Source organism: Anabrus simplex, chromosome 2 (genome assembly GCF_040414725.1).
Source record: "Anabrus simplex isolate iqAnaSimp1 chromosome 2, ASM4041472v1, whole genome shotgun sequence".
Classification (NCBI taxonomy): Eukaryota; Metazoa; Arthropoda; class Insecta; order Orthoptera; family Tettigoniidae; genus Anabrus; species Anabrus simplex.
This window is the reverse complement of record NC_090266.1, coordinates 456,561,018-456,573,713: the sequence shown is the minus strand read 5'-3', so window position 1 is coordinate 456,573,713 and position 12,696 is coordinate 456,561,018. Positions and strand designations below refer to the sequence as shown.

Here is a 12,696-nt window from a genome sequence, read left to right as displayed (position 1 = left end):
TATATACTGTTGTGCCTTTCAGCGTTCAGTCTACAAGCCTCTGAGAATTTATTAAACCCGCCACAATCCTGTGTTTGGAACTAGCTCTATAGCCTTGTTGAATTCTATACTTCTTATCTACCATTCTGAATGCATTTTCATTTTGGTGTAAATAAATATCACCAGGCGAGTTGGCCATGCGTTTAAAGATGCGTGGCTGTGAGCTTGCATCTGGGAGATAGTGGGTAAGAAACCCACTGTCGGCAGCCCTGAAGATTATTTTCCGTGGTTTCCCATTTTCACACCTGGCAAATGCTGGGGCTGTACCTTAATTAATGCCACCACAGCTTCGTTCTTACTCCTAGGTCTTTCCTATCCCATCGTCGCCATAAGACCTATGTGTGTCAGTGCGACGTAAAGTAAATAGCAAAAACAAATAGCAGTTTTGTTGGTTTTGTTTAAGGATGGCCCCCGAAACCTGCTCCCTCCCCCCCCCCCCCCCCCCCACATGGTTATCATCACTATTCTACATTGCCTCCGATGTGCTATTAGTACTAAGAAGAAAGAGATAGCAGGGAGGAGTGGGAGATTATACTACAGGAGTATCAGCCTGTTTCCATGTCAGGCATGCTACCAGGCAGATATTTGTGTTGGTAAGGCGGTGTTGAGGCGTGGTATTAAGGGTCTGAGATAAAAACCACATAGGCGGAAGAGAAAGAGCCTATATGTAAAACCTGACTTCTTGTAGATATCACATGCAAGGATGTGGGCTGGAAAGTTCTGGAGGTTGTGTTAGTTAGGAATATGTGTCATGCAATCATAACCATTTCCTTGCCATTGTCAATTATTATGGGGCTCAGTCCTTTTTGTCACTGGCAGGTGCGGCTCGTGTCCACTGGCGTCCAGGCTTTGGGGCACAGGCTGGTCCCATGGTCCAGCAGCCAGTGGTCCCTGGTACCAAGTCTTCATGTGGAGAAGGGGATTAGGAGCCGAGCCTTATGTGGTATAAGGGGCTATCTTCCTCTGCCTGTCGATGTCCCTCTCGTGCGGTGTTGCTGGAAACACGTGTCATTGTAGATCTGCAGACATGCTAAAGTTATTAGGTACAAGATATTTACATATATACAGACGTCCATTAGAGTGCAGGCTTGCTTGTCTGCTCTCGTGTCCAGGATTCTACCTAAGTAAAGAACACAAAATAACCATGTAAGTTAGTACTGCTGTCTTCCTTATAGAGTGCGGGCTAGTTTTCTGCTTCCATATCTTTGTCAGGGGGCAGAGGTGGATTGATTCATCCTTGGCCATTTGGCTGCGCTGCCATCGTTTTATTGTGTTGTGTTTCTATCAATCCTTCCTCGCTTGGGTCCCGCGGGATGAAGACAGCTGTAATCATAGGAAACATATTTTCCTAGATACGTGGTGTCTGCAGTATAGTGTGTGCTTGTGTAATGTATAAGTGTCAGCTTAGGAGGGGGCCAGCTCTTGGCCTCCCGCCTCCTAACCCTGTGGCTGAACAGGTTTTGGTGTGGGGTACTTGGTGTAAAGATCAACGTCATAGTATCCTATCCCACTAACTAGTGGGTTGATCTTGTTACCCCATGACTTGGTGTACATTTGAAGTGTTTGTTTAAGAATATGATGTTCGACAAACAGTCTAGAAATATCGACTTCTGGAAACGTTCTTGCAACATTTTAGGTGGAACACATCCGAGCATATCAGGAACAATCGATCGACCGGTCTCTTCATTGGAGTGGAGCAAACTTGAATGTTCGATTATGGTTTATAAACGCATACGGACAAAACAGTTCAATCTCTTTAGGCTAAAGAGAAGAGCCTAAAGAGTTCGAGATGTTTTTGAAACATTTGCAATCGATGAAATCAAATTATGGTTTCCTTCTAGGAAGCTTATTTTTGACATATGGATAAGTCTATAATATTCCTAATGTTTCTGCATGTATCTTGTAAATATAAAATTCTAGATGGTCCGTTGTCTGTAATGTCATTTATTTCACCAAATTTTTATGTATTTATCCATTTTAGGTCAGTTCAAAACCATACCAGTAGTTTTCAGTTTTCGTGTGTGTTTGTCTGGTTTTTGTCTGTTCCATCGTCACAAGTAAACGGCTGAATAGATCTCCACCAAACTTCATATTTAGAATCTACTCATCCAGGAGCAGGTTTCGATGTGCGTATCATTTAAAAATCTCTGAATAGACTGGGGGGGGGGGGGGGGTTATAGGAAGATCAGAAGAGATTTGTTTTCAATTTTCTCGTACGCTATTAAATATATCTCGACCAAACTTCATAATTAGAGTCTACTCATCTAGGAAGGATAGAATAGACTGGGGGTTTATAGGAAGACTTGAAGAGTTTTTTTCAATTTTCTCTTACACTATTGATTATATCTCAACCAAACTACATACATGGAGTCTACTCATCCATGAGTGAGTTTTGTATGCACATCATTTAAAGATTACTGAATAGATCGGCGGTTTGTAGGATGACCAAAATAGTGTTTTCAATATTTCCTTTACATTATTGATTATGTCTCAACCAAACTTCATATTTAGAGTCTACTCATCCAAACACAGGTTCCAATATGCCTATTATTTTAAAATCACTGAACGGACGGGGGGGGGGGTATATGAAGACGAAACAAATTTTTTTTTTCCATTTTCTCTTATACTATTGATTACATCTCCACAAAAATTCATATTTGGAGTCTACTCATCCAGGAGCAGGTTTTGATATGCATATCATTTAAAAATCACTGAACAGACTGGGTGTTTATACAAAGACCAGAAGAGATATATATATTTTTTTTCATTTTCTCCTATACTATTGATTATATCTTGACCAAACTTCATATTTAGAGTCTACTCATCCAAATGTTAGTTCCAATATGCATATCATTCAAAAATCACTGAATAGACTGGGAGTTTATACGAAGAGAGAAGAGTTGTTTTTTTTCCCTCCATTTTCTCTTACATTATTGATTATATCCCAGCCAAACTTCATATCTATAGTCTACTCATTCAGGGGCAGGTTTTGATATGCATATCATTTTAAAATCACTGAATAGACTGGGAGTTTATTGGTATAACAGAAGAGTTTCTTTCCATTTTCTCTTACGCTATTGATTATATGTAAAATCTGTAGACTATATGTGAAACACCTGCTCATTTTAAACAATTTTAGTTGTGTACATAAATTTGATTACTCTTCAAATGTAGGATGCTAAATAGTTTATTATGTCACCTATTCGGTACATTAGAAATTTTAAACATTTAGGAATTTATTATTATTTCCATATGAAACATGTTTTGCCCTTCTTTGAGGGCATCATCAGTCATAGTACTACCTCAAGGCATAAATCAGGTACCTGATTTGTAATTAAATTGTAAATACTAAGATATAAAATGGACATATTACAGTGGGAAAGTCAAGAGAAAAACAATGTTCAATGATGATATAGATAACAGTATATCAGCCGATGGCTGTAAATTATCAGTTGTGAATGATAACAGCGTCAAAATGTTCGGGTATGTTGTACAAACGATGACTTAACATATTAACATGGGGCAGTTTAAGGGAAGGATAAGTGACTTGCAATAATAGGTAAGACCACAGGGTATTTGACAGTGTCCAGCAGCAGTGGCCCATATGAAGTATTGACGTTATATTATCAGAAATGTTGGTAACTCTTACTAAAATTTCATTAAGAAACAGTGTTCATTGAGAAAACAATGTTCATTAATAACCGGAGTTTAAAGGGGTTATATTAACATATTTATAAACACAGTAGTCGGCACCGATACGTAAAACCACAGAGTATTTTAACAGTGTCCAGCAGTGGTGCTCCGAAGAATCATTGACGCTACTCTATTAGGAAATCTTAGGAAATTATATCGTTTATATACATATTCACATGGAAGCAGTTTGGGGAGAAAGGATACAAAGTGTCTGGCATCAATGTTCATAACAATAATTACTGCCGTTGGTTGACGATCACATTTTGACAGGGCAACTACACGATAATATTTACGTTATTCTATTGAACAGTTGGGAAATTACAAGCTTATAATACATATGTACAAGGGAGCTGTTTGGGGAGAAAGGATACAAAATGTCTGGCACCAATGTGCATCACATTATTTCTGCCATTGGTTGATGATTGCAGTATTAACAAGGCAACTACACAGTAATATGCAGTGTGGTCTGACCTCAGTTCACAATTATTGGAATGCTAGGAAAAGTATTCCAACGTTTTTTAAATTGCCAAAAGAAGTTCTATTAGGCGATAGTCGTACTGAAAGCTGTCTGGTTGAAGTCTGGGGTTCGTGAATATGGCTCAATGAGCAACGGTGAATTTGGCTGGCGTGGAAGGAAACTTGTTTAGGTGTCATAATGTTTAGGCATAATTTCAGTGTAGTCGAAACGAAAGGTCGTTGAGTACATGGTGCATTGTGAATGGCAAAAATGACAGCAGTTATTTGTTGATATTTGTATTTTCAAGGAACATGTTGCGGGGTTAGAATCTTTCATTTTTGAGTTTTGTTAACTTCTTGATAACTATGAATGCTATGTGAAATTTACCAGCGTGAGAATGTTGATGAGACTTTAAACGGAAATATTGCCGTAAATGAAAACATGAAGAACATCGGGACGAAGTTTTTGTTTTTGTGATGCTGGTCTAGTGAAATAGAATGGAGCTGCTTTTGGTATAATCCGCAGTGGAGGGATTAAATGAGAAAGTACACTACCACAGAGTCGGAGCATCATGGCTAAGGACGAGACATCTTCATTTCTGTTTGTGAAATAGATCTGTAGTGGTACGCCATGTTGGTGCCAGTGCGTTCTGGATTCTAGCATGTTGTTAAAGACTGTGGTGGATGGAGTGGAAGTTATCTGTGATCAAGATGCTATTATTAAATGGGTGTTAAAGAAAAGATCTAGGTAAGTAAAGAAGAGTAAATGTTAGTGTTACGTATCAGATGTGCCGCTGAGAAGCTACTTGTTCGTGAGTGTTGACTGACTATGAAGGAAGCTCAGCCGGTATTCTGCGCATGTGTTTGTGCATTTGACGGTGGGGGGGAGCATTTGGGAGGGAGGAGCGTGTGCAGAGGAGAGTTGACAGAAAGGTGGGAGGTAGAGTGGAGGGGCGAGCTTGTAATGTGTTGGGAGTGTTGGTTGATGTGGCGTTGAGTATATCAAAAATCAGATGTAAGGCTTTTCAGGCATTTGATCTATTAACCAGCGTTTTGTCTTAGGTCTGACACTAGACTCATCAGAGTGGGATGTGTCAGACCCTACCCACTGACGCTGGGGTGTATGCAGGTGAACTTATAGAATTTCCATTCGGAATTGCTAGGCGGGCAATAATTCCATTGTGGAGATTTATCTCCCGTATGCAGTTATCAGACTGTGCCTCTTTTAATGGGCTTCTGATAAGTTCACCTGCATACACCCCAGCGTCAGTGGGGAGGGTCTGACACATCCTACTCTGATGAGTCTAGTGTCAGACCTAAGACAAAACGCTGGTTAATAGAGCAAACGCCTGAAAAGCCTTACATCTGATTTTTTATATACTCTATTGGTGGAAAAATATCTAATTCCCTCCATAGTGTTGAGTTGAAAAAAGAGGGGGGGGGGGATGTATGGTCTCGAAAATTACATGGATAGTGTTGATGTCTTTTTCCTATTGCAGTTGAGATGTTATTTTATGTGTTGGGTGGTGTGTTTTTGAAGGTCTTGTGGTTTTTACTTCGCATATTGTATCCATGGGGTCATTGTGGAGGGGGAAGTGCTCCCTTGTAAATATGTATGATAAGCTCGTAATTTCCCAACTATTCAGTAGAATAATGTAAATATTACTGTGTAGTTGCCCTGTCAAACCGTGATTGTCAACCAACGGCAGTAATTATTGTTATGAACATTGGTGCCAGACACTTTGTATCCTTTCTCCCCAAACTGCTTCCATGTAAATATGTTTATAAACTATATAACTTCCTATGATTTCCTAATAGAGTAGCGTCAATGATTCTTTGGACCACCACTGCTGGTCACTGCTAAAATACCCTGTGGTTTTACGCATTGGTGCCGACTACTGTGTTTATAAATATGTTAATATAACCCCTTTAAACTCCAGTTATTAATGAACATTGTTTTCTCAATGAACACTGTTTCTTAATGAAATTTTAGTAAGAGTTACCAACATTTCTGATAATATAACGTCAATACTTCATATGGGCCACTGCTGCTGGACACTGTCAAATACCCTGTGGTCTTACCTATTATTGCAAGTCACTTATCCTTCCCTTAAACTGCCCCATGTTAATATGTTAAGTCATCGTTTGTACAACATACCCGAACATTTTGACGCTGTTATCATTCACAACTGATAATTTACAGCCAACGGCTGATATATTGTTATCTATATCATCATTGAACATTGTTTTTCTCTTGACTTTCCCACTGTAATATGTCCATTTTATATCTTAGTATTTACAATTTAATTACAAATCAGGTACCTGATTTATGCCTTGAGGTAGTACTATGACTGCTGATGCCCTCAAAGAAGGGCGAAACATGTCTCATATGGAAATAATAATAAATTCCTAAATCTTTAAAATTTCTAATGTATTGAATAGGTGACATAATAAACTATTTAGCATCCTACATATAGTATCTTCAATATGGATCAAAAATTATATTTATCACTTACTCTTCAAATGACAGAGAAAATTACTATTTGCTACATGCTTCATGCTCTGCAGCCAGTTACAGACACCCTCACAGACGTACAGTTATTTGAAGGATCCCTAACATGAGAAAATCAGAGAATGCATGATATTTTGCTCGGCTTGAAAATTAACCCCACCTAATGTATCTGAACATCAAGGTAACATGAGGTAGAACTTTTCTTGTTGGTGTCTATCTGTCTGTTTCTATCTTCGTAAAAGTGCAAAACTGCTGGGCTTACTTCAGCCAAACTACGTTTTTGGATTCTACTCAGAATTGTGTTATCAGGTGCATATGATGTCATGGTAATCAAATGGAGTTGGTATTTATGGGAAGATAATTCTCAAATATTTTCATTAACATTAGGTCCATCAAAAGACTGCAAACAAGAAATGTTTAAGAATATGTTATTTCTGTTCATTTACGCCATGTACACATTTATCACACGACGGATAATAACGCAGATGGTTGCAAAAATTTTGATTTTTAATCCAAGTCCCGTGGGACTTGTTCTGCATGTCACTTAGGGGTGGGCAAGGGAAAAACTAAAGAGCCATTTCACTCTTTTTGATAGGACAGATATTACGAGAGGTATTGACAATGTCAGAACGGCACGCCAGTGGTCAGAGATACAATATGCAACCTGAGAACCATGGAGAATTTCGCACAACTTTGAACCAGGAACTGTACCGTACAATAAATTTGGAAATCACCATCATTCTCTCTCGACTTTGTTCAGCTTCATCATATTTCACATTACTTCCATGCACTTTTGTACGAAAATATAATTTTAACATGTAGTTTTAAACTTGTGAATAGAGCCATGTTACTTCGCATAAATTCCTGAAGGTAACATGCAATTCCTGTGCGAAGAACGGGTACAAATGCTAGTCCAGATAATAAAGCTTTACAGTAAGTTTCCAGAAACCCCCATATGTATCAGAATGATAGTGGATTATACCCGATATACAAATATGATGGAGTTTTCTGTAGTTTTCCACTACACAGATTTTTAGGTTAGACATATTCACAATACATATTTGAGGTTATACGAATGTACAATACATATTTACAGGGTATAGTCACACTTACCATTTAATAAAAGATAATTAAAAGTATATTAAACATAATATTTGAAGGTTTTACAAGAGTTGGGTTATGAGTATGATGGCGTACATACGACATATCTTTAAATCATAAGAAATTGAGTCTAACCATCGTCATCTTGGTCTCCCTCTAATTCCCTTGCCATCGACGACTGAGTCCATATTTCTCCTAGGTAACCTATCCTCTTCCATTCACATCATGTGACCACACCACGCAAAGCCAGTTTTTTAATAATAAAATAATAATAATAATAATAATAATAATAATAATAATAATAATAATAATAATAAGTTATTTGCTTTACGTCCCACTAACTACTTTTTCAGTCGTCGGAGAGGCCGAGGTGCCGGAATTTAGTCCTGCGGGAGTTCTTTTACGTGCCAGTAAATCTACCGACACGAGGCTGACATATTTGAGCACCTTCAGATACCACCGGACTGAGCCAGGATCGAACCTGCCACGTTGGGGTCAGTCCAGCGTCTCAACCGCCTGAGCCACTCAGCCCGGCAAGCCAGTTTTTTATACAGCTTCATCAGTCAAGTTCATTCCTAACTTAGCCTTCATCTCCTCATTCTTAATACCCTCCTCCCATTGTTCTCACTTGTTTGTATCGTCAACATAAAGCCCTTTGATTGCTCTTAATAATTTACTAACATGAGACAGATGTACTCAAGCACCTTCAAATACCACTCGACTGAGCCGGCATCAAACTGTAATTTGAGCTGAGACAGCCAGCACCCTACTGCCTGAGGTATAAGGCTGCCCATTTCATTCTAGTTTATTGGTTCTTACTATATTCTGATATATGCAAAGTTAACACAAAATAGCTTGCAATTATGGTTTGTGGTTTTACTGTTTCTTTTAATCCTTCTACCAACATTGCCAGAAATGGACTAACCCTGAAATTGACAATTAACGGCTGACACAGTTGGCTTCTGGTTGCTGCTTTCTTGCTTCTTGTTTCTTCTTCTCCCCCCGCCCCATTTTAATAGTATATGTTTTCATTCTGAATTGCCTTCAGGTATTAATGTTTTAGGAGATGCTTGTCTACAAACATCATGAAGGAACTAATGAAAATGCAGAGAGATGGGTTCTAACAAGCCAGCGCAGTTTCGCCAATCCAATCCATGCCATGCTCTACCTCGATATCACTGGTGATGGAGTACGGGAATTCGTTGTTTTAACTCTTCGAGGGGTTCATATCATGCAAGTAAGTTTGAATCAAAACTGAATCTATTTATGAAATTGTTTTTAAATGGTATTTCTCTTCACATTATATTATGTTGTGACAATGAAAGCGAGAGTCCAGGGGGGAGGCTACAATGCTGGTGCAGTGGCAACACTATGTGCAGGACCGGCAGCAAGCGAAACAATACCGGATGTGAATTGTTGAGTCTAATGATGAGGAAGCTCCTTAGAAGAAAGTAGGAGCTAATTAACGATGGAAAAGGTACCCTGGATGATATGGAAATGGAAATTGTGAGAATATCTTGAGTCAGTCACGAATGGGTAACAAGATGGTCAGTAGTCAATGACGAGGCATTCGGGAGTGCATCGGTAGTAAGACAGTCTTGATTACGAGAAGTGCAGCAAGCTGTGCAGTGAACTACTCTGTGAACGAGGCTGCGCTCTGAGCAGCCATCTTGGAGAGCAGTAGTTTGATGTACCAGAGTGCTATGTGTTCAATTACGTTCGTTCGTACAAACTGTGTTGAGTGGAAAATTTTAACACGAGTATACTCGTAAATAGTAGTTTGATATTAGTAGACAGAAATACACACTACCTGTCTGAGCAGTAAGTATATTTTTAGGACCCTGATAACCCGTCACAACTGGTATCAAAAAGGATACAATAGGTAGCGTGTTTAGTACAAGAAATTTTTAGAGTAATTGACTGTTCTATGAAATAAGCTCTGGGGAGTACAGCGAGGACCTAAAATAAGCCAGGATGAACTTAGGCTAGAACAGAGTATAAAGCTAGTCAGAATTAACTTAAATCTAGCCTGGATGAGATTAAAGCTAAGTTAAATGAACTTAAGGATGGACAGTACAAGTTAAAGATAAGATTTTAAAATGACATTTCCGAGCTCGATAGCTGCAGTCACTTAAGTGCGGCCATTATCCAGTATTCGGGAGATAGTGGGTTCAAACCCCACTGTTGGCAACCCTGAACATGGTTTTCTGTGGTTTTCCATTTTCATCCAAGACCGCTTCCTTCCCACTCCCAGCCCTTTCCTGTCCCGTCGTCACCATAAGATCTATCTGTGTCGGTGCAATGTAAAACAACTTCCAAAAACAAGAAATGACATTATGCAGGACATAAGTAAAATGTTAGAAAAATAGTTCAAGGCAAGGTAATACCTGTAGAGTCCAGTGTTCGAGATTTGAAGCAAGAGATGATTGAAGTGGTCAGCAAACAGTTCAAGGCAATACCTCAGATTGTAGAGGCCTGTGTTTCAGACTTGAGACAAGGAATTAATGAAGCAGATGATAAACAGTTCCAGGCAATATCTCCAGTTGTGGAATCCAATGTTCAAGACTTGAGACAAGTGCTGAGTGATATACAGAGAAGGATGGCAGCCCTAGAAGCCACACCAAGGTCTACCAGCAGCAACAACGGTACCAGCGTTGCAAAAGTGAAAACCCCACACATCGATGGAAGCATGTCTTGGGTGACGTTCCAGGCCCTGTTTGAGACCTTTATCAACCGTAATGCTTGGACACCAGAGGACAGGCCAAACGACTCATTGCCGGGCTGCATGGCCGAGTGACAAAAATGCTACATAGCATCCACCCAAACCCTGTGTATGAAGATTTGGGGGCACTTAAGGGACACTATAGAGACAACCAGCTGGCAGCCACTTAACTTTATCCAGCTGAAGAAGAGGACGTAGCATGCAGGTAAAGAGCTGCAGGAGAACAACTGGCCCACAAGGGTTGAAGTGCTTAACGCCAGAACACACACAGCAAGAGTCTGCCTACACGTTTGTTAACAGGCTTTGTGACACTGAGATCTACCAACACCTAAAGCTTGGTGGGGAGCATTGCCTAAAGGAGTCCCTCAACATCACCCAAACTATGGAAGCAGTGAAGACAATAGCAACTCTGATGTCATCAGTCAGGGATGAAGATAAGTTGGAGGGTCCGATCATCACGACCGGAGTGATGTTGGTCACCACCAGGACACCGAGGCTTCAGAAAAATCATCTGCTGGCAATGCAGTGAGCATGGCTCTCTGAGGATTGGCTACCGGCAGCAGGTATGAGCCATCAAGAGAGAAGAGAATGTGGTGGTTTGCTCATCACCAAGTGTGATGCTCGCCATCACTGGAACGCTGAGGTTCTAGGGGAATTATCTGCTGGCAATGCAGAGAACGTGGTCATCTTGAGAAAGAAGGGCCAGCAGGAGTTATCCCTCACCCTGGGAAGTGAGAAGAACAACTAGGAAGAGACAAGGAGTGGGGCTCTTTGACTCTGTCATTACCATCCTCTTGCTTCACACTAAAATAGTCATAGAGAGGAGTGGCATTGGCCTGATTGTGGATGAGTGGCTGTGAGATAGACCATGCCGCATCCTGATAGATATGATTATTTCTAAGGGGGGGATGGAAAGGGAGACAAACCACTCTCATGCTGTGGATGACTTGAGGGGGCACCATCCCTGTCCTGAAGGAGACACTGCTGTACCTGACGTTGAGGCGGAGAAGCCTAAGGATCTGGGCCTCCATCGTAGACATCACCGATGTCATCTTGAGAGTTAATGTGCTCTGGGCTCGTTAAGTGACTGTTGTTGACATGAGACGATATATACTATGACTGGGTCACCAAGAAGTTACATTCGTATGCCCTGGAATGCCTGATGAGTAGCAAGGATATGCTACCCAATAGGGAAGTGATACCAGCTCATAGTGAGGTAGTAGTGACAACACATCTGAAGGGCTTCTTGATGAGGACATCGAAGTAGTGGAACCTGTTTTGACTGTTACCAGATGTGGACTTCACATCACTGGGATGCTCATGCCAGTATGAAGCTGCGTGCCAATATGAATTCTCAATGCAACATTACAGGATTGACCTCAGAACATGTGAACCATTCGACCATGTCATACCACTGGATGACAAGGACACACTAGCCTCTGAAACTATACCCTATTTCAAGTAACCTGGGAGTCAATAATAACAACTCCAGCCATGTGTGCATTGCAGTACTACTCACATAGAAACATCAGTAAAAAAACTGTGAGATTGATACATAGTTTGAATAACCCCATGGTATAAAAAGAATACAACAATTAAAATTCACCAGAATGAATCAAGAAGATATTCAATGTAAAACCGAAGATTAATGTACTCACCAGTTTTCTTAAAGCCATTTCTTTTCAGTTTCAAATCGGTTCATTTATACCCGTCCGAGGAAGAAGACGATGTACAACTGGCCTGTACTCATTCAACACATCATACAATGTCGAGATCATCCCACATTGTACGTGAATCAAGCCAACTGCAAACGAACTCTGGGCTCCATGCTGTTGACGCAGTCATGATGTTCGACTAAACCCCTGTATGTGCCTGCCCGGTCATCTGTGGACATGATTCAGACCAGTGTTGAGTACCAATTTCAAATATTAGAAAGTCGTATTTCCTGTAAAAATGTAAATATCTAAATTGCATGCTAATTCTTTAGAAATGTAGTGGAAGACTTCGCTGTTTTCAAAGGGATGGTAATAGTCACTTATTAGGGTTTGCATTGATTTTTCTTCACAATTGGATAACCATATTTTATTTTATTTCTATCATGTGAACTAGTGCATGTTGTATTTAAGGCCCTAGAATTGATTAATTGTGAAGCATTATGGGATTTAAAGGGATT

The 12,696-nt window shown here is 40.0% G+C and overlaps 1 protein-coding gene across 3 annotated transcripts in view; it reads left to right on the top strand.

Moving 5' to 3' along the window:
* Positions 1-12,696, top strand: part of LOC136862883 (KICSTOR complex protein kaptin) — a 174,569-nt gene that overhangs the window by 142,037 nt on the left and 19,836 nt on the right. The window contains exon 7 of one of the 3 annotated variants that reach the window (XM_067139155.2): positions 8,868-9,038. In XM_067139155.2, the coding sequence (XP_066995256.1) occupies positions 8,868-9,038 (171 nt within the window). Of the gene's footprint in view, positions 1-8,849; positions 9,039-12,696 lie in introns of those variants that run through there. The other 2 variants (XM_067139154.2, XM_067139156.1) reach the window with 2 other exon arrangements.